This window comes from Chiloscyllium punctatum, chromosome 12 (genome assembly GCF_047496795.1).
Source record: "Chiloscyllium punctatum isolate Juve2018m chromosome 12, sChiPun1.3, whole genome shotgun sequence".
Classification (NCBI taxonomy): Eukaryota; Metazoa; Chordata; class Chondrichthyes; order Orectolobiformes; family Hemiscylliidae; genus Chiloscyllium; species Chiloscyllium punctatum.
In genome coordinates this window covers 5,428,852-5,451,971 of record NC_092750.1, presented here as the reverse complement: position 1 = coordinate 5,451,971, position 23,120 = coordinate 5,428,852, and the positions used below count along the sequence as shown (strand labels likewise).

General features: G+C 45.5%; 1 protein-coding gene across 6 annotated transcripts in view; it reads right to left on the bottom strand.

The window, feature by feature from the left end:
- Positions 1-1,494: 1,494 nt before the first annotated feature.
- gata2b (GATA binding protein 2b) overlaps positions 1,495-23,120 on the bottom strand; it is a 32,372-nt gene continuing 10,746 nt past the window's right edge. For 3 of the 6 annotated variants that reach the window (XM_072581790.1, XM_072581789.1, XM_072581791.1), the window contains 6 exons: positions 22,037-22,107; positions 21,478-21,908; positions 20,299-20,928; positions 16,918-17,063; positions 14,904-15,029; positions 1,495-2,707 (listed from right to left, as the gene is read on the bottom strand). In XM_072581790.1, the coding sequence (XP_072437891.1) occupies positions 2,417-2,707; positions 14,904-15,029; positions 16,918-17,063; positions 20,299-20,928; positions 21,478-21,712 (1,428 nt within the window). In that variant the 5' untranslated portion in view covers positions 21,713-21,908; positions 22,037-22,107 and the 3' untranslated portion in view covers positions 1,495-2,416. Of the gene's footprint in view, positions 2,708-14,903; positions 15,030-16,917; positions 17,064-20,298; positions 20,929-21,477; positions 21,909-22,036; positions 22,616-23,120 lie in introns of those variants that run through there. The other 3 variants (XM_072581788.1, XM_072581794.1, XM_072581792.1) reach the window with 3 other exon arrangements.

Below are 23,120 nucleotides of genomic sequence, written 5' to 3'. Positions count from 1 at the left end.
TCTGTAGACGTGTCTTTTTTGCTGCACTCTTTGTTTTAAAATGCTGCTGATGTGCGTTTTGAGATGTTTATTAGTGGAATGGAATAAAGAAGCAACTTGCATTTATAACATGCCTTTGCAAATTCTCAAGGCAAAACTTCACATTCAAAGAACTACTGTACAGTCACTGTTGTTATGTGATAATGGACAGCACATTTTATTTCCTATTTTGATGGCATATGCAGAGCAGAAAATATTTCAGGGTGCATTAGGAGAAAGGGGCTCATAGATTCCAGGTACTGTGAATTTTTACTGAGTGAACCGTGCTGATGTGATCCCATTCCTCAATATCCTTCCTGTCTTATACAGCATTATGTAACTCAATGACACTATATAGTCATCAGTTCTCAATTGCAAGGTCATATATATCCATCCCTTTTCTACAAGTTATAAATTTTCACAGCACAGACAAAGAGCACAAGGAAAAAATGTTGAATAGGACACTGTTCTCTTTTCTTCACCCTGTACCTAGTTCAACATTGCACAGTGAGAATTTCCTTCATCACGTGTGTCAAGCTTTCTCAGTGGACATGTCTGGAGTACGAGAAGAAGGAGGAAGGGAAGTTTAATTTTGAGGGAGTTATAAAATAATGGTAAGAATTCTTCTGCATCATCATTGCTATTTTTCAGCTCTGAGGTTACACTGTTGGAAGGAATCAGCTTTGTTTAAATGGCACACTGATTCTGAAGTTGAGAATGCATAACTCAAATCTAAATGAACCATCAGAAAACAACTGTGTATCTCAAAGCAACCTTTAAAACATCTCCCACCTTGGTCCCACTATGAAACGCATGTGTGATATTCCCAAACTGCTCCTTCTCAAATTCTTTCCTCTTTAGGACTCTCTTTAAAACCTAAAATTTTTACCAAATTGCTGGTCACCTCCCCAAAAGTTTTGAAAAATCCAGCTCCATGTCAAATTTTGCTTTATTTGACATATTTAGAAATATTTTGCTATATTAAAGGTGCCACATAAATGCATTTCTTTGTTGTTAAATTTGTTGACATGTTCTCAGGGCTGTTTGGCAATATGCTCCAGGATACAGTAACTAGGGTTACGACGAGTTTGCCTGCTCCCCAATGTGTTCTCTAATATTGGGCCTAATTTACTGTTAAAGCACAATGACCTTTTTAGGTCTGAAGTGGGAGCAGTGATCTGTCACTTTAAATTAAGATGAAGATGGCAGTCATGCTGAAGATCTCGTGTGTGTTTATCTGCCAGCTTGTGAAATATTAATAATAATGTACACAATTAATTATCTACACTGAAAGGTCTTCTTTATTCATAGATTTGGTGTGTGTCTGAGAACTGACTTGGAAGATAACAGACTCATTTGTTAATGGATGCAGGCTCTCACTGTCTTGCCCACTCCCCACACGCCTCATCCTTCCTCTCATCTTGCTCAGATGATTCCCAGTGTCTTCCAGGAACTCTAACCCACCCCCCCCAACGATGTTCCCCCACCCACCTCAAACTGACATTGTTCACCCAATCCCACAAATAAACAAACAAGTCTGCCATCACAATGGGTTCTGTCCCTGCTTCACCTCACACTGTTTCATCCCATCATGATACCTCAAAGTATGCCCATTCTCCCTGAAGGGGTCTTCCGTGACATGACCCACCTTTCACCAGTTAACTCAACACAACCAGATGACTGAGGGTGGGGATCAACATGGACAACACCCAGAATCTACGCCCAGACGGTACAGTTAACTTCATGACGCTGGCCCAAGAAGCATACTCTAAGCATGCATCTCATCACAGAATCGACACTAACCTTCCCCTCAAAACAAAAATATCTGCACAACATGAAATAATTAAAGCAAGACAAACAGAAAGAACTATATTTCAAAGTTAAGTGGCTTTGCTTATTTTTTGAGAATGTTTTTTTTTGTGTTTTTAAAATGAAAAGAATCCAGCATCAGCTATTAGGTTTTACCAGTCAATTTATCCCGAATTCTCTGATTTACAATATTCACATCAATAAGATGGATGGAAATCCTTGATACTTTACTGATGCAATCCTCCCTCTTTGTGCCTCTCAAGTTATTCTGAAGAGGTGATGCCAATGCTGTACAGTTTCTTGGTACATTTATGAAGAAGGGCACAGTAACATGTATATAATTTTTAATTTGACTCCCACCCAAAAGTCTTGCAAAGATGACCAGGCAATCACTGGGGGCCTGTTCTCCCGCACCTCCCCAAACCCCCCAGTGTTTCCAAACAACACACTGTCCGTGATTTCCCTTCGCTCTTTTCTTAAGGAAAAACAAGATAAAAGGCAAAAACCTTGCGTAACTGTTTGTTTTTCTCACTTCTCTCTTGTCTTTCTCACTCTCTGTCTTCTTCCTCTGAGGGAGTGGCCGTTCCTTCTAGCCCATGGCAGTTACCATGCTGGAGGGGTGAGGGTGTGCGAACGAGAGGCTGGATGATGGGTGAATGGGGGTTGGTGTGGGCAATACGTGACCCGCATGGCTGAAAGGGGGCAGGTGGCCCATGTGCTGCATGTGGCTCGCCAAGCTGAACGATGAGGTCTTGTCTTGCATGCACTTGGAGAGCTCCTCGAAACCATCCGACATCCTCTTGCTTTTCTTCGACTTGCTTGACATCTTCCTGTTCCGGGTCTGAATGCCTTCCTTCTTCATCGTTAGGGGCCGGTTCACCTGAGATCACGACAAAGCAAAAAATCATGTCAACTAACTTCCCCCAGTGGCACAGTGAGGACGGCAGATGCTGGAAGTCAGAGTCAATAGGTGTGAAGCTGGAAAAACACGGCAGGTCAGACAGTACCCGAGAGGCAGGAGAGTCAACGTTTCAGGCTGAACCCCTTCATTCGGGCCGTAATGTTGACTTTCCTGCTCCTCAGATGCTCTCAGCTGCTGTGCTTTTCCAGCTTCACATCTATTGACTTCACCAAATGGCACTTTTTAAAATGAATTCTCGGGATGACAGTGCCCCTGGCTGGGCGAGCATTTATTGCCCACAGGGCAGTTAAGAGTCAACCACAGTGCTGTAGGTCTGGAGTTATATGTAGGCCAGACCAGGTAAAGAAGGCAGTTTCCTTCCCTGAACCAGATGGGTTTTTTTCCAACAATGGATTCATGGTCATCATTAGATTCTTAATTCCAGAGTTTTCTCCCCCCATTTGAATTCAATTCCACCATCTGCCATAGGAGGATTTGAACCTGGGTCCGCAGAACATTACCTGGGTCTCTAGATTAACAGACAATTATAATACCACTAGGCCATTGATGGACCTGGCCTAAAACGGTTAATATTATAAAGAAAGGCATCCAGAGACTAGATTTGTCCCTATATTCACAGAATTCTAGAATGGCACAGCACCAATAGAAGCCACTTGGCCCACTGAGTTCCTGCTAGCTTGCTAATAGAATAGCTTCACCCACTCCAAATTGCCCTGAAATGATTCAATTCCCTCTTGAAAGCTTCACTTGAAACTTCACCACACACTCACAAAGCACACTCCACACCCAACTGCTTGTTCCAAGGAAAACATTTTCTATGTCATATTTCAGCAATCATCTTAAAACAGTGTACTCTGGCTTTTGACCCTTGGACTAATGGAGACAGTTTCTCTTTGTGTACTCTGTCAAACCCTGTCTGAGTTTGACGTTTAAGTACAGAAGATTTATTGAGGTGCCTATGGTGTTGAATGAATCAGGTAAAGCATTTATTTTTATTCATAAGCCATGGAGGTCACTGGCCAGGCTAACATTTATTGCCAATTGGGCAGTTAAAAATGACCCACATTGCCGTGGATGCACAGGTAGACCAGACAAGGTAAGGATAGTAGATTTCCTTCCCTAAAGGACATTAGTGAACCAGATGGGCTTTTTCTCACCTCCCAAGTTGCTTTGTGGTCATCATTAGACTCTTAAACTTAAGATTTTTATTTAACTCAAATTCCACCATCTGCCATTGTAGGATTTGAACCCAGGTCCCAAAGTCATTAGCAAGGGTCACTGGATTAGTCATGATATTACCACTGGGCCATCATCTCTAACTCTCTCTCTCTCTCTCTCTCTCTCTCTCTCTCCACCACCCCACCCCACAATGGAAGCTGATATTAGAACAATTGTTAACTTTAGATCTGAAATAAATCATTTGTTTGTTAAGTAAAGGTATTAAAAAAGATAGGCCACCAAGTCAGGCATATAGAGTTAGGCCACAGATAAACCTTCATCTCATTGAAAGTGGATCAGGGGATTAATAGCCTCAACATGTTCCTATGGTTTGCATAGGGTTCCTCTGCTTTTTTTAGATGGTCCCATTCCTCTGATTCCCTCTCCAAAGTGCTAACTCATCCCATGGAAAGATCACACTGTCACCAGCTGCCCAGTAAAGCACAACGCAAGTGGACTTAGACAATGAGTATCAACAGCCTCTGATGCCATTAAAAATAATGATCTCGAATGATGTCTCCTTGACCTCCAATTCCAACTCCATAAGGTGTAGAACATAGGCCAGTACAGCACAGGGACAGGCCCGTCAGCCCATGATGCTATGCTAAACATGACACCAAATTTAACAAATTCCTCTGCCTGTCCCTGGTCCATACCCCTCCATCCCTTGCATATTCACTTGCTTATCTAAAAGCTTTTATTCGCCCCTTTTATATCTGGCTCCACCACCACCAGCACATTCCAGGCACCAACCACTCTCTGTGTAAAAACTTGCCCCTCACTTCTCCTGTGAACTTCCCCCCCCTCACTTTAAATGCACCCTGCCTAGTATTAAACATTTCAAGGAAGAGGAGAAGTCACTCGATCAGCCGATCAGCTCTGCTCTGCCATTCACTGAGTTCATGGCTGATTTGATAATCTTCAATGCCACTCTCCTGCCTTTTCTCTCAATTCCCTTACTGATTAAAAGTCTAACTATCTAAGTAATCTCACTAACTATACTTAACCACACAGCCTCAATTGACCTCTGTGATTAAGAATTCCACAGACTTACTACCCTCTAAGAGAAGAAATTTCTCCTCATCTTTGTCTTCAATGTGCGATCCTTATTCTGCGATTATGCCCTGGTGCTAGACTCTCCCACAAGGGAAAACAATCTCTCCACGAACCCCCGTCAAGTCCCCTAAGAATCTTGGATTTTTCAATAAAGTCTCCTCTCGTTCCTCTAAACACACTTCCTTCTGTCCTGTCTTCCCTCATGTGTTGACACAGTACTCCTTCTGCATATTACAGAATCTCATGTTCGCCCAATGCCCAAATGATGACTGAAAATCAATCAGCAGTTCAGTGGGAATTCTGTGCGATTGTTTCCAGCTCATTTACCCAGGGGTATAGAGTCATAGAGATGTACAGCACGTAAACAGACCCTTTGGTCCAACCCATCCATGCCGACCAGATATATCCCAACCCAATCTAGTCCCACCTGCCAGCACCCGGCCCATATCCCTCCAAACCCTTCCTATTCATATACCCATCCAAATGCCTCTTAAATGTTGCAATTGTACCAGCCTCCACCACTTCCTCTGGCAGCTCATTCCATACACGTACCACCCTCTGTGTGAAAAAGTTGCCCCTTAGGTCTCTTTTATATCTTTCACATCTCACCCTAAACCTATGCCCTCTAGTTCTGGACTCCCCCACCCCAGGGAAAAGACTTTGTCTATTTATCCTATCCATGCCCCTCATGATTTTATAAACCTCTATAAGGTCACCCCCTCAGCCTCCGACGCTCCAGGGAAAACAGCCCCAGCCTGTTCAGCCTCTCCCTGTAGCTCAAATCCTCCAAACCTGGCAATGTCCTTGTGAATCTTTTCTGAACCCTTTCAAGTTTCTTAAGATCTTTCCGATAGGAAAGAGACCAGAATTGCACGCAATATTCCAACAGCGGCCTAACCAATGTCCTGTACAGCCGCAACATGACCTCCCAACTCCTGTACTCAATACTCTGACCAGTAAAGGAAAGCATACCAAACGCCGCCTTCACTATCCTATCGACCTGACTGACCAGTCACTGACTCTGACTGATACAGGCTGACCACTGTGACCAGCAGGCTACGATGTGATGATGAACCGACTCTATATACACTGACAGCACAGCCCTCTCTCATCCTTATTCTTGCTTCAGCTGAGCCCCTTGGGATGTTTAACTGTGCTCAAGGTGCTAGGAAAATGCAAGTTCCAATATTAATGGTATTGGTATTTAAATTAAAGCAAAGGCTCTGCAGTGAGATAGTAGATTCAGGAACACATTAGATGTTAGCCTATTTTGTCTTCAGTCACCTTCAGAATAACCATTTGTTCCAACTTAAAACTTTAGTACTGTTCCTGATAATCAACAATCTGGTAATCTGAATGGAGCTCTAATCACCCTCAAACTGGTACTCCTCAAGACTTGTCTCAAAACTAAAAACACTTGCAACTAATCACTCCCTTCTCCCACTTTCCTATCACAGAATCCCTACAGTGTGGAAGAAGGCCATTCAGCCCACTGAGTCCACACCAACCCTCTAAAGAACGTCCTGTCCAAGGAGCTTCTCCTTGGATGCTGCCTGAACTGCTGTGCTCTTCCAGCACCACTAATCCAGAATCTGGTTTCCAGCATCTGCAGTCATTGTTTTTACTCTGTATTTCCCCTGGTCAATCCATCCTAACCTGCACATCTCTGGACTGTGGGAGAAAACCAGAGCACCCGGACTAAACCTGCACAGACACAGGGAGAATGTGCAAACTCCACACAGACAGTTATCTGAGGCTGGAATCAAAACTGGTGTTGTGAAGCAGCGGTGCTAACCCCTGAGCCACCATGCCCCACCAACTCCCTAACGTCAGAAGTATCATAAACCCAAGATCAGACATGAAGGTGCTCTGTTGTGTCATTTATCCCTAGAGAGGGGCAGTTGGGCCCTAACTTGCTATCCAACAATGCAGATCTCCTCCAAAGCATCTCTGGCAATAGCTGCACTGACAGCTGGAGGGAGAGGGGGCTGACTAGTGTTGTCATTAGTTTTTGTTTTATTTATTCATGGGATGTGGGTGTCACTGGCTGGGCCCAGCATTTATTGCCCATCCCTAGTTGCCCCTTGAAAAGGTGGGGGTGAGCTGCCTTCTTGACCCGCTGCAGTCCATGTGCTGGAGGTAGACCCACAATGTCCTTAGGGAGGCAATTCCAGGATTCTGACCTAGTGACACTGAAGGAATGATGATATATTTCCAAGTCAGGTATGTGGTCAGAGAGCCAAGCAAACCTTCTGGGTGCATTGGATCAAATTCCATCGTGGGAGCAGGTAAAATATGAATTCAATTTATTAAATGACCTATAATTGAATGCTCAGAAATGCTACTGTTAGAACTGGCATAAAGTATCGTTTCTAAAAACCCATCTGGTTAAATACTGTCCTTCAGGGAAGGAAATCTACTGTTCTTATTTAGTTTGGTCTACATGTGACTCCAGGCCCAAACTACGTCTCTTAACTGCCCTCTGAAATGTGGAGCAGCCATTCAGTCCTAGGGCAATTAAGGACAGACAACAAATCCTTGCTGGTGACGTCCATCCCCATGAAAGAACATGGAGAAAGGGAAACACCTGGAGGACATTCGGTCCATTCAGCATTGCCAGCTCTTCTTACATGTGTTAGTGAGTGCATCTCTTTACCCAAATTCCTGTGAGCCTCACCTTTGGAAAACACAGCCCTGCTCCAGTCACATTTCAGAGCAGCGTGAAACGAGCTCCCCACTTTGGAAAAGCAACGTGTATTCAGTTCAGTGAAACCGTGCTGTACATTGTGCATCGATGGACTGTGCGAGGCCAGGTAAGCAGAATTAGCTCACCCACAGGACAGTCATGATGAAGAGCTCCAGACCAAAACGTCGATTCCCCTGCTGCTCGGATGCTGCCTGACCTGCTGTGCTTTTCCAGCAACACACTCTCAACTCTGATCTCCAGCACCTGCAGACCTCAGTGTCTCCACAGGACAGTCACAGTTAAGTTCTGGTGAAATCATATTGGACTCGCAACAAGAGTCCTGTTTCTCTCTCCACAGGTGCTGCCTGACCTGCTAAGGTTTCCCAAGCATTTTCTGTGTTTGCTTTAGGGTCTGCACAAGCCTGTTTTTTGTTTTATTTACTCAATCACAGAGTTTTGGGGTCATTGGCGAGACCAAAATTTGTTGCCCATCCCCCATCTATCCTCTTGAAGATGGCAGTCAGCTGTTTCCTTGAACATATGATAGTGCTTTGGATGAGAATTACAGGGAGCAGTTAAGATTGATCCACATTGCTGTGGATCTGGAGTTTCATGTAGACCAGACCAGGTAAGAACAGCAGACTTCCTTCCCCAAAGGTCATCAGTGAATCAACTGGGTTTTCAAGACAATCTGGGGACTCTGTGTTTCCATTACTAATACAGGCAGTTTAATTTCGGATTTCAGGCAAAGTTAAACTCCCCAGTTGCTGCATGGAACGTGAACTCAATTCCAAAAAATAGTTCAAGATTCTTGATTACAAATCCAGTAACACAGTGCTACTTTACTCATGCAGCAACTGAAAAAATGCACTGCTCTTCTTTGCAAAAAGCCCAGGATCTATAACACCTACAAGGAACAGAACCCGAGCTTAAAAACTCAATCAAAAGACAGCATCACCATCAGAGTTGCACTGTCTCAGTACTGACCCACCAACAGTGCGGTACTCCCTCAGTACTGACCCTCTGACAGAGCAGTACTCACTCAGTACAGACCCTACAACAGTGCAGAACTCCCTCAGTATTGACCCTACAACAATGCGGCACTCCCACAGTACTGACCCTCTGACATTACGGCACCTCTTTGTACTAACCTTCCAACAGCGTGACACCCCCTTATCACTGAGTGTCCAACAACGCAGCACTCCCTCAGCACTGACAATCTGACCATGCGGCGCTCCCTCAGCACTGATCTTACGACAGTGCGGCACTCCCTCAGCACTGATCTTCCGACAGTGCGGCGCTCCCTCAGCACTGACCTTCCAACAGTGCAGCGCTCCCTCAGCACTGACCCTCCAACAGTGTGGCACTCCCTTATCACTGAGTGTCCAACAGCGCAGCACTCCCTCAGCACTGACCCTCTGACAGTGTGGTGCTCCCTCAGCACTGACCCTCTGACAGTGCGGCGCTCCCTCAGCACTGACCTTCCAACATTGCGGCACTCCCTCAGCACTGACCTTCCAACAGTGCAGCGCTCCCTCAGTACTGACCCTCCAACAGTGCAGCACTCCCTCAGCACTGACCCTCCAACAGTTGCAGCACTCCCTCAGCACTGACCTTCCGACAGTGCGGCGCTCCCTCAGCACTGACCCTCCAACAGTGCGGCACTCCCTCAGCACTGACCTTCCTACAATGAGGCGCTCCCTCAGCACTGACCCTCTGACAGTGCAGTGCTCCCTCAGTACTGACTCTGACAGTGCGGCACTCCCTCAGTACTGACCCCCCGAAAGTGCGGCACTCCCTCAGCACTGACCCTCCAACAGTGTAGCGCTCCCTCAGCACTGACCCTCCGACAGTGCTGCACTCCCTCAGTACTGACCCCGCCGACAGTGCAGCACCTCCTCAGCACTGACCGTCTTACAGAGCGGCACTCCTTCAGTACAGACCCTCCGACAGTGCAGTGTTCCTTCTGTATTGACCCTCCAACAGTGCAGTGCTCCCTCAGTACTGACCATGTGACAGTGCAACACTCCCTCAGTACTGACCCCCCAACAGTGTGGCACTCCCTCAGTACTGACCATCCAACAGTGTGGCACTCCCTTAGTACTGATCCTCTGACAGTGCAGCACTCCCTCAGCACTAATCCTCCAACTGTGTGGTGCTCGCTCAGCAATGACCCTTTGACAGTGCAGCACCTCCTCAGCACTAACCCTCCCAAAGTGCAGCACTCCCTCAGTACTGACCCTCTGATAGCGCAGCACTCTCTCAGCACTGACCCTCCAACAGTGCAGCACTCCCTCAGTACTGACCCTATGACAGTGCAGCACTCCCTCAGCATTGACCCTGCAGCACTCTCTCACAGTCCTTGTTCATATTCAGAAAGACCGGGAGAATATTCAAGTTTGGGGTTATCAGTGCTAAATACTATCTGTGCGACAAATTGCCCGATAATGACAACATCAACAGAGGAGATTCTAACCGGCACCCCGTGACATTCAACGTCATCACCATTGCTGAATCCCACACTGTCAACTTCCTGAGGATTATTATTGTCGAGAAACGGAACTGAATCGAGGTTACTACTGCTTAGAAACTGAAGTCAATCAGCCATATCAATTATATAGCGACAGCAGTAGGTCAGAAACAAGGAAATCTGGAGCAATTGTCTCATCTCCTGACTGTCTGAAGCCTGTCCACCATCTACAAGGCACAAGTCAGGAGTGTGATGGAATCCTCCCCACTTGCCTGGATGGGGGCAGCTCCAACAACACTCAAGAAGCTCGACACCATCCAGGACAAAGCAGCCGCTTGATTGGCACCACATCCACAAACATCCACTCCCTCCCCCACCGACGCTCAGTAGCAGCAGTGTGTACCATCTACAAGATGCACTGCAGAAATTCATCAAAGATTCTCAGACAGCACCTTCCATAGCCACGACCTCTTCCATCTACAAGGACAAGGGAAGCAGATACATGGGAACACCACCCCCGCCAAGTCCCCCTCCAAGACACTCCCCATCCGGACTTGGAAAAATATTGCCATCCCTTCATTGTCGCTGGGTCAAAATCCCAGAATTCCCTCCCTAACAGTAGAGAGGGTATCACAAGGTTCGCAGCAGTTGAAGAGGTTGATTCACCAACAGTTTCTCCGTGGCAATGTTTGACAGGTAATAAACACAAGGCTAGCCAGCAATACTCACATTCTGTGAACAAAGAAAGAAAGCTGACTCTCCAACAGTGCAGCACTCCTTCAGCACTGACCTTCTAACAGAGCGGCACTCCCTCAGCACTGACCCTCCGACAGTGCAGCATTCCCTCAGCACTGACCCTCCGATAGTGCAGCCCTCCCTCAGTACTGACCCTCCGACAGTGCAGCACTCCCTCAGCAGTGAGCCTCTGACAGTGCGGCACTCCCTCAGCACTGACGCCTCTGATAGTGCAACATTCCCTCAGTACTGACTTACTGACAGTGCAGCACTCCCTCAGTACTGGGCCTCCAACAGTGCTCCCAGTGCTGGGCACTCCCTCAGTATTGATTCTCTGACAGTGCAACACTCCCTCATGACTGACTCTCTGACAGTGCAGCACTCCCTCAGTACTGGGCCTCCAACAGAGCTCCCAGTGCTGGGCACTCCCTCAGTATTGATTCTCTGACAGTGCAGCACTCCCTCATTACTGACCTTCAGACAGTGTGGCACTCACGCAGTATTGACCCTCCAACATTGTGTCTCCACCTTAGCAATGACCCTCCAAGATTGCGGATCACCATCAGTGTTACGCTGTTGGATATGGGATTTTGTATTCAATTGTCTCAATTGAAACTTAAACCCAAAACATTCTGTCTTAAAGAAGGAGCATTAACCCCTACGCTTTCAACACCATTCTTTTCATTAACAAACGTAAAATATAAATGCAGTACATTAACAAAATCAGCTTGTGCCTTTAAAACAATTAATTAATCCAATGATTTTGAATAAAAATCAGATAAAACTTGACACTGAAATAAACGAGATATCTGAACAAGTCACCAAATATCTGCCTCCACCCTTCCACTGGCTTCAAAACTGTTGTTTCCAACTTCTTTCAGTTTTGTTAAATGATCAGAAATGATCAAGGGACCTGAAACATTAACCCTGTTTCTCCCTCCATGAGAAGCAGCCAGACCTGCTGAGTCTTTCCACATTTTCTGTTTTTATTACTTTGTTAAAGAGGTTAAGTTCTGAACCAAGGAATTCCAAAAATTGAATCCTATTTCCACCAGTCGGGATGAGGTGAGTTGTACAGAGATTAACTGTGCTGTTGATAAAAAGCAGCTCGGGGTTTCTGATTTATCCTCCCTAGTACCCTATTATATCACAGAGAAAGCTGAAGGCCCACAGTCAGAGAGCATACAAAACACACAAAGTGTTTTTCATTGTTATTAAGCGAATCTTCCTGACCTAAATTCACCGACAGTCACGTTGTAAACCTAACCTTCAGCTATATTGGGACGTGGCAATTTCTTTAATTATAATTCACTACTCCCACCTTCTCCAATTCTCGAATGCCCAAATCCCCCACCCCCCCCCCCCCCAACTCTTTGTTAAGGGTCATAGCAGCGGCATTGTTAAAACCAGGACTTGAATCAATAAGAACATTAATCCAACAACGTCCTTTCGGTTTGCCATGAAGAAAAGGTATGAGCTCACCAAACTCCAAAACTGACCACCTCGGGCCACATCTCAAATTCACAATCAAGTGGAAAGCAGCGGTCTGACTATTACTTCATGGGCTTCAGACAGTAGTACCCATTATATTACAGCCCCTGGCATTAGTGATGTTTTGCCTCAGTTGTATAGGAGAAGGTGAGACCGCACTGCACTCTGTGTTGTTTCAGTCTCTTTATCTCAGGAGGGATATTATTGCCGTGGAGGGCATCCAGCACAGATCCACCAGATTTGTACCCAGGATGATGGAACTGTCTATGGAGCAACAAACTGGGCCCGTCTTGAGTTTCAAAGAACGGGAGGTGATCCCATTGAAATCCTCAAAATACTCAAAAGGGATTAGAGGAGAAAGTGAGGACTGCAGATGCTGGAGATCAGAGCTGGAAATGTGTTGCTGGAAAAGCGCAGCAGGTCAGGCAGCATCCAAGGAGCAGGAGAATCGACGTTTCGGGCATGAGCCCTTCTTCAGGATTAGACAAAGGAGGGATTAGACAAGGTGAATGCAGGGAAGATGTTTCACACGGTTTGGGGGTCTAGAACCGGAGTGGAACAACTTTAAAATTAGGGGCAGGCTGATTAGGACAGAGATGAAGAGAATTACTTTTATTCTAAGGGTAGTGAATCTCTAGAAGTCTTTACCCCAGAAGGCTGTGGAGGCTCAGTATTGGAACAAATTTAAAGTAGAGGTTGGTACAAAGGGTTATGTGGTGGTTCGGGGAAAAGTGCTTGATTAGCCATGATCATATTAAATGGCAGACCAGGCCTGATGGACTGAATGGTCTGTTCATGTTCCTATAATCTCCTCAACAATGGCACTTGTGACAGACTGCCTCGGGCCCGGGATTCACTGAATGGTGAAGGCATGAGGGCACTCTAAACAATAAAACTAACAAAGCGACTATGACTTTTAAAGAGGGCCAATCAGGAGGCTCTGTTATTTTCCTCTGAAGTCCAATGAAAATAAATAAATGGGCGGACAGGTGGGAGTAAAAACACAAGGGTTGCAGAATCGAGAGAAAATTGCCTTTTCAGCCCGATTTACAAACTGGGAAAAGTTAATTGTTTTGGATGGTAAAGCCTAACAATTTACTGACGTCTTGTCAGATAATGATTTCTTTCATCTGAGCAGTTATGTGAAACACTAACTGAGAGTAATCAACAAAAAAAAAGCTTTTCAACTTGACATTTGTAAGAGGGAAAAGAATAAAAATTGACCTTCAAATCTGGTGAAAATAGCTAATTGACTTTGGGTCCAATCTGTGATGACCAACTATTGATGTTTCACCCAAAGGTGGTTGTTGCTAGGCAGGGAATAGAATGAAAACAGTCGGGAGATTTCTCATTCAGTGAAAATTTATTATGTTGAAAAGAGAGGTTAATTTTATTTTTATTTTTGGTCCGTTGACTCCTGCTGGTCGATTTCACAGGTCAGGTTTCTTAATTTTGAGTCAATTCAGTCAATGTAATTGTGGAGCTGAATATCATTGTCCAGTTAATCGACTAAAGGGTAGCTGTGTCAACGGGCAACTACCCAAAATTTTATCTTTCCAAGTAACTTGGGGCGCACAAAGGTTGGAATTAGTTGAACTGCATAACCATATGATTTATTAAGGAGCACTCATTTATCGTTAAAGAAACGCTCTTAAAGTCAGACTGCTGCTTAATTTAAGATGCATTTTGAAAACCTCGGAACGAGACCAAGCCAATTAGAGTACAGGGAGCAGAAATACATTCCAAAATATGATACAATATTTATCGGAGTTGTACTGTTCCCTCTCCACAAAAAAAGCACGCCGACAATCAGAACCCTGGTAATTACCAAAATATTTTTTAAACAAAGAGGCGCAGACACTGGAAATCTGAAATAAAAACAAAAATTGCTACAAAATTTCAACAGATTTGGCAACATCTTTGGGGAGAAAACAGACTTAATGTTTAGGGTCCAGGGACCCTTCTTCAGAACTTGTGATTCCCTGTAAATTTCCACTTAGGTGTGGATTCATTCAATCAGCAATTCTCCACCCCAACACACACATTCACTCACACACACACACTCTCTCGCACACGCACATACATTCTCTCTCACACACATTCATTCGCATACACACTTACACACACACACATACTCTCACTCACACAACACGCTCAGACACACAAACACACACACGCTCACACGCACTCGCTCATACACACGCACATACATTCTCTCACGCTCTCTCACACACACTCATTCACAATACACACACACACATACTCTCACTCACACAACACGCTCACACACACTCATACACACGCACATACATTCTCTCACACGCTCTCTCACACACACTCATTCACAATACACACACACACATACTCTCACTCACACAACACGCTCACACACACTCACTCATACACACGCACAGAAACACGCTCACACACGCACACAAACACACACACAGGTAGAGGGATCATGAACTTCTGTTTCTTTTTGTAACCTGGTTACTCACATTGTGCAGTTTGAAGTAAAGGCCACAGGCGTTACACACCGGGTCCCCGTTAGCGTTCCGCCGCCATAGGGTTGTAGTACTGGTCTGACAGTTAGCGCACGATGTCCCTGCTCTCCGAGCGGCCGACTACAGGGAAATAAAAAAAAGGGGAGATTTCATTCGGACTGCCCATTCTGAAGGGAGAGGAGTAGAATAAGAATGAAGAGGGGAAGGGGAGAGAATGGGGGGGGAGGTTTATATAACTGCGGAAAAAAAACCATTAAATCTAGAAAACTTTCCCCATTTCTGCATTGCTAATAACACAGAATACTTAGTCTTAACCACAGTCCCCGCCCTCCATCCCCGGCACAGACGGCGCTGTTGGGGGGGGGGGGGATGTTGGGAAGGACAAGAACCCCACCACCACCCCAATTTCATATCCCCCCCTTTATCCTGCAGCCCAACCGTCTTAACATCTCAGCAATTCCCCCCCCCCCCCAGTTCATAATGTCCCCGGATTACTTGTTTATATATAAAACATGTGCGTACGTGGGAAACGTTGCAAGACCTGTGCGGTATTGTGAATAAATGTGCTTATTCAAAAATTCCAGGCACAGATATTATTGAGTAGAACTAAAAATTGCAACCCCTCTCTCCCTCAGTACCCCCTGTCCCAAATACATTGACGTGCGCAGACGGCGAAGGGGAAGGGGACCTGGCGAGGAGGGGGTTGGTGTAAATGTTGTTTGAAGTTGAATTCTCTGCATTGGGCTGTTACATGCAGCCAGTGTTAAAACAAAAAAAACCCGCCGGAGATTTCGGGCCGTTACAATCAAAAACAATTGAGAAACTTAACGCCGATTTTCCTTATACATTATTTTGCAGAATATTAACTCCTTTCACTTAAAATGAACCGAATGGCGATAGTGAGGTTTTTTAAAAAAAGTGTCTGATTTGATTTTTCACCCCCCCCCCCCCCCCCCCCACACTTTCTAAGCAGAATTTATAACAAGTCTGGTCGGGACCAATTTGAAGATCTCTCGCTCTCTCTCTCTCGCTGGTCACGGAACACAACCAGCTTAGTTCCTTATCTTTAACAAACAGACATCCGGTTCGGAACTTGCTGTCAGTATTTATAAAGGCTATTTAAAACCACCCAAACGAAAGTGCAAATTATTGGCCATTACCACAAAGAAAACAGTTGTTTTAAAAAAATAAATATATTCACACACACTCAACTCACTCACTCACTCTGGGAGCACATAAAATGGATACGTCCAGATACTGTCTCATTACAGGACTGCAATTAGAAAGAAAATAAATATTGAATGCAGAAGAATATGAATTTAATCGTTATTTTTCATCTGGTTTTGGTCTCACCGTTTTATTCCGGTTTAACAGCTAGAGAGATAAATAGAGATTGCACCAGTTCATTTTCTTTCCTCTGGGACCCAACATTTTACCCATCTTCACCGTCCCCTTTCAATTTTAAAATTGATTAGTACGGACTGATTCATAAATTTGCAGGGCAGGGAGCGAATGACTTTGCAATATTTCTGGGTCGGCTAAGGTGAATGTAGGGCAGGCAGGTGGCCTACCGTGCAGAGTTACTTCTATCAGAAAAAAAGTGCTTTTGAAATGCACTGTCTTGTTTAAGCGCGCCTCGTTTGGGGACTTGTTAAAGTTTTGTATGGGAACAGCGCTTGTTGAATTGTGTGTTAGAATCATTAGCAATCTGTTTTGGTCATTGTGGTGGTTTCTGGTAACAGTTTTGTTATAATTACTCACACACACACACACACTCTCTCACACACACACACACACTCTCTCTCTCTCACACACACACACTCTCTCTCACACACACACACACACTCTCTCTCTCTCTCTCTCACACACACACACACCCGGGAGTCCCTCTACCCCCAGAATCCCAGTGCCTATTCTCATACACCTTGTTCAGGGACCCATTTTGGAACAGTGAATCACAAACAAGGTCAAAGCTATCATCACAGCGTCATACACTTGCCAGACTTACCAATCTCCTTTTAGGTTTAATGAGGGGCCGGTTCTGCCCGTTCATCTTATGGTAAAGGCCACATGCATTACACAGGTAATGTCCCGTTCCATCTCTCCTCCACAGCGGGGTGGAAGTAGCTCCACAATTTACACACTCTCGTCCCTCTGAAATCAGGGAGAAATGGGAAAGCAAAACATCACTGGCCAGCCAGGAATCAAATGCACGAATCAATATCTCATCAGCTCACGCCCAGTCACATCATGCTCATTTATTTCAGAATTTCCTACTGTCCAACCATAGGACAGGAAATCCAAGGTTTCTATGTAACCGACAAAGGCGCATGGTGTAGACACTGTCAAAGTAAGCTGGAGGTTAGAAGGTTTTGGTGTTCCACCTTCAGCTGTTTCCAAATACTTTCCTCCTATTAACGCCCCCATGTTGTTCCCTTGCAATCAAATTGTGATTTCTAAATAAAATAAAAACTCGTCACTCTGTTGATTCTTTTTGGGTTGGGGGTGGGGTGTGGAGGCCAGGCTAAAACACACGAAGTGAAATGGTGAATTGTCACCTTTCGTTCAGAAAACATATTAATTGTGGAAGATTCAATCAGGGGCAGGTGGACATGATGTGGAGGGGCCTGTGTTGGACTGAACTGGACAAAGTTTAAAAAATCACCAGGTTATAGTCCAACGGGTTTATTTGGAAGCAGTCGCTTTCAGAGCGCTGTTCCTTAGTCAGGTGGAAGTGGGGAAGGGGATTAAACCGATTTCTACCAACAGGCAGGCTGATTAAACCCGTGAAATCAGCATTTATTATCTCTAGAGCCAGAGTCAAACCAGGCCAACGATGCACTGAATTTGTCATGATTTAGAGATACCGGTGTTGGGACTGGGGTGTACAAAGTTAAAAATCACACAACACCAGGTTATAGTCCAACAGGTTTAATTGGAAGCACTAGCTTTCGGAGCGACACTCCTTCATCTATCACCTGATGAAGCAGCAGCGCTCCGAAAGCTAGTGCTTCCAATTAAACCTGTTGGACTATAACCTGGTGTTGTGTGATTTTTAACTCTGAATTTGTCAAGGCGATTGGTTAAAAAAAAGTTCACTCGCCACTTCTGTCGCTCGTATTTGTCGTCTGGTTACATCCTCAACGTTTACTCAATCAACTGAATGACTAGCATTTTTAAACTTTCCCTCCACATCCCCCCCCCCCCCCCGCCCTCCAAAAAAGACAGAACTGTAAATGAACACACAATGTAGTCTTCTTGCTTTAAGGGGAAGTTGTGTTTGTCCAAGAGCAACTTGATACAGTATTTAAGGCGGAGGACGCCAGGCGCTAATGGACAGGTTATACCCTGGAAATATTACGCTTTATTTACATAAGATTTAGCCAACGTGATGACAGTAAACGTGACAGTGGAGACACACACACACACTCACACACACACACACCGGCCCAGAGCGTGCCCTGTGGAAACGAGCTGAAAACAACAATGTCGGAGATGACAGCGGGCCCGCATTTACTGCAGACTCCAGCATCTACTGTGCTCCTGTAGAATCGAGCCTCTGCCAGAGAGATCTGAATATTTCTGTAGGTTCCAACTGTCTGGAACCACTCCCATCATAACCCCCCACCCCCCTCCCCATTCACGGTAGCTTGAGCTGTCCCTTGCAATCACTTGCCCTTCCAGAATCACCAAACCCAAATTTCAAATTATTGGCAGTGAAAACACATCCTTGACTTCCAGGTCGAAGACAGTTTTATTTTTTAAAGCAATTTTTTTTAGTTCAATTCGCCAGGAATGGGGCTTATTTTTTTTTTAAACTGAGGTCCAATGCTATCTGTACTAATTTCAGAAACAAACTCAGTAAATCTGGAGATCTGAAGGTGGCTCACTGGGTACAAAACGTTAACCCTGTTCCTGTCTGTCCACAGATGCTGCCAGACCCGCTCAGCCTCTGCAGTAATTTCTATTCTTGTTTCAGATTGTCAGCAGCCGTGGTTCGTTGTTTTATATTTGTATAAAAATCTCAGATTCTGTAACTCCCACTGTTTCATATCTTGTTTTCAACTACAACATTGCTCAGGGCAGCGTGCTATTGGGACGGTGGATTTCGTGCAGCCCAGAAAAGCTAAGAGGAAGTTCCAAATCAACTTGTTTAAAAACCTGATTGAAATACACGGAGCGATATTGGTTGAGATAGGCCTGGGTGTAAACCAGACCAGAATCTACCGCCATTGAAGAATAAAAGTAGCTGACGAGAAAGTATTCCCTTCGTGACTTTTCTTTTGCGAGTGAAATTGCTTTCTCTCTACCAATCGGTCACACAGAAAATTATATCTCCCACCTCCCCACATCTGACCCTCCTGTGTGTTAAGAAATGTATCCAATTAGTATTATTTCACACCAACAGAAACAAAAGCAGTTTCACATTTAAAAAAAAAATAATTATACGATTTGGAAATGTGATGGCTCAGAGAGTGCAGACTGGAAACCAAATCTGTGTCTGAGGGATGAGCGGCCTTTTAAGGATCAGGAGGGAGCGGGCGGGGGTGTTGTTTAGGGGGTTCAGCTCAGGTTGGGGACCGGTCCGGTCATTCCCTTGAAGTGACTTGGCGTTTGAGACCCTCCAGGATACAGCCAGCGGAAGAGAAACTGACTGGGCTCACACGGATCAGTGACAGAGACAGTGAGCGCCAAACGGAACAGAAACCGAGTCGGATTTAACAAGGAGGGGGTTTCTGGGAGGGGTGGGGGGGGTGGCGTGTCCAAACACTCCCTTCTTAACAATAACCCCCCCCCGCCCCCCAGCCCCTTCCTAGTTGTGAAACTTTTAATCGGACTAGACGGCGATTTATTTAATGATTTAAGGCCTGTCATTACTCGGACTGGAAAAAAAAACGACTTAATATTCACTGAGGAATTTTTAAAGGTTTAATTTTAGAAATTTAGGAGCCCCCATCCGCCGCCCCCCCCCCCAACAAACACTGAAAACGAGATGCAAAACTTCAATTAAAATGTTCCGAATCGCCTTTTTTCTCTTAAGATTATATTATACAAACCTACTTTATGTCAATATTATTTTTAAAAATTAAAACAGTAATATGGTCTCTTTAAACTATTCCAGTTGTGTTAAGTTTCTGATAGTGTAGGTTAATTATAAACTGTACGCCAATAAAAGGAGAGAAATGGAGTGGGATGTTTAAGCTGAAATAGTCAAATTTCATCTATTAAATTCAAAGTGTTTTAATTTTAAATATGTATATATATTTTTTAAAAAACGCTGGAAGATTAACCCGTGACAATGGGTGAAAGATATTTAAACAAAGTTTATTTTAAGATAGAATTGTTTTTTTTTAATGTTTGCCACCCACTTAAAAAGGTACTTGCTTACCGGCACATGACCGTGTTTTGCTCCTGGATTTAGGTGTGAAATTAGAGGAGGCGCCGGCTAGCAGACCGCTTGAATGGAAGAGATTGCCGCTGTAATCGTGGGCACCGTGAACATAGGCAGGGTAGGTAGGGAGAGGGTGGTGAGCGGAAGCTGCACTCGCTCCAAGCGATGGTATAGAAGTTCTAGAACATTCCAGTTTCATACCCTCAGCCATAGACACATGATACTTAATGGATCCCTTATCATCTTGCCGACCTGCTGCTGCCGCCGCTGCCGCTGAGCTGGAGGGAGACACCGAGCTGTGAGCGCCCAGATCCGGCGACACGTCCTTGGGCGGTGTGGGTGGGAAACTGAAGAGGTGATGGGGGCTGGAGTGAGCTGCTGCCGCCGCCGCCGCCGCTGCCGCCGCTGCCTGGGACAGGGACGGTGTGGAGCCGCTGCCCGGGTACACGGTGATGCCGCTCGGGCCGCCTGGGTGCAGGGCTCCCTTGCTGAACGGGCTGACGGTCCATGCCGTGCCGTTGTGGTGGTGGTGATGAGCCGCGACCAGCGCCTTCCCGCTGTCCAGCCACGACAGCCCGGGACTGTGCAGGAGGTGAGGCCGACAGACCTGGCCACCCGTCAGGCGAGCTGCAAACAATTTGTGAGACATTCCCCGGCGTTAACGTCGATGTGTTTGTTTCGCTCAATAAACGCACTCAGCCAACATCCTCACCAAATCAAAAAGTCACCTCCAAAAACTTCTAAACTCCACACAGACAGAGAGAGAGGAGCTGATCTAGAGCCACCCGTCCCCAACCCCCTTCCCCTTCACCTTCAAACCGAAAGATTATTTTCCACAACCTGAGAAATTCTAATATCTCTTTTTTTTTGATTTCATATCCGGGAAGTAGACGGTTTTGTTCGCCTGTTCTCTCTCTCTCTTCCTCTCCCACACCCCCCCCCCCCCCCCACTTCTCTTGTTAACAATTTTGCCAAACCCCGGAGAGGATTTACAACAAACCAAAAAAAAACACACAAACTCGCCCCCTCCTCCTGCTTTTATCGATGACCAGCTCAGAACAGTGAAACGTATCGAGAAAATGAGGTATTTCGGATCGAAATCAAGGCACGGGTCGCGTCTTTGTAAGGGGGGGGGGGCTGTTAGTTAGGGGGGTGTTCAATAATAATGTCTCTCACCGTGGGCTTGCCGGTATGAGACGGTGGCTCGGGCGTGCGGAGAGTTGCTGTAATAAGGAGAGACCGGGCTACCCTGGCTGTCGAGATGGTTAAAAAACACATCGACCTCATCCGGGGGCAGCAGCTGACTGGGTTCCATGTAGTTGTGAGAAAGGTTCGGGTGAGATTCCGGGTGTTGGCTGTTCAGGACGGCGTGATGGCTCATCCAACGAGACTGTTCTGCAGCCACTTCCATAGCCTCTTCCAAAATGGGTCACACACACTCTCTCTCTCCTTATTCCTTTTTTTTTGGGGGGGGGGGAGGGGGGGAAGGTGAGGGAGGGAAGGAGGAGGAGATGGGACTTTTTTTTCAAAGTTAAAGCAAAACTGAAACTCTTTGGACGGGCCGAATGGACTTGCTGCCTCACGATTTAACACGGAGTAACTCGCACCTGCAAGACAAAACCGAGAGAGAGAGAGAGCAGTTAGTTCACAAACAGCTTAACTACAACAGAGAGAGAGAGAGCCAGGCCGATAAACAAATGCATAATTTGAACAAGATATGTTAATAAATACTCACACAAGTTTTGGAAAGTTTAACAAGTCCGGACTGCTAACAAAATAGTTCCCCCGCTGTATAATCTTGTGTTGCTGCAGTCGGTTTATAGGGAGAGGGAGACACAGAATGAGAGACAGAATGTATTAAGGGGCGCTGGGCGAAAGGCTGATAAAATGCAAAGCATCACTGGGTTTTGTGTTCCTGAAACCATTCCATGCCTCACACTGGCGCCAAGGAGCCCAGTCTGGTCCGTAAACATAGTGTGAAACACCCGTCAATAATAACGACAGGCAGCCAATGAGAGAGGGCGAACTGTAGGGAAGCCAGCTCAAGACCTCATTGGTTCTCAGAGAGAAAGAGAGAGAGAGAGACATGCACACACACACATATATATATACAATAATCTGTATGTTTACAACTTCAAAATTAAACAAATCTTCTACTGCCACCATGAAAATAACCAAACTATAAACGCAACCGCGTGGTTTTGATAAACCGGGTAACTAAGTCATTCTGTTTATCAACATCTTTTGCTTTAACAGAGACGGGTTGAAAGAATGAATTAAATAGGTTTTGTTTGTTCAATACTATGACCTGCAATTGTTTGTAACTTTATTGAAGTACACTGTAAATGTGTCATGAGCAGAGTGGCAGATTAAACATGAAGCGGGCTGGGGGTGGGGAGGAGGGGGGCGTCATTGTAACTCACTTTTACAGGTTCGATTGAATTAACTTTTGTCAACAAAACCACATAAAGTGCGCACTTTCAGACGCAGTCGGGACACCAATGCCTCCAGGGTCTCTCTCTCTCTCTCTCTCTCGCCCTGTTAGTCTTTTTGCATTAGTTTTGCCAGGGGTTGGGGGTTAAGGCAGTGTGTAATTGGGTAATGGGAGGGACTCCGTTTAATACAAGCTACAGAGTCACATATCCCGCCACCCTGACGCCGCCGGTCTGACGTCACCTATCTTGCAAAAATTTAACCAGGAAATGAAAATTTTCTCTTCCCCCCCCCCCCCCCCGCACCAACCCCCAATCTTCACTATCTCCCCCTTCCCTTCAAACATAAATTTTTTCTTGGGGGGGTGGAAGGTAGTCTCTGGGGAT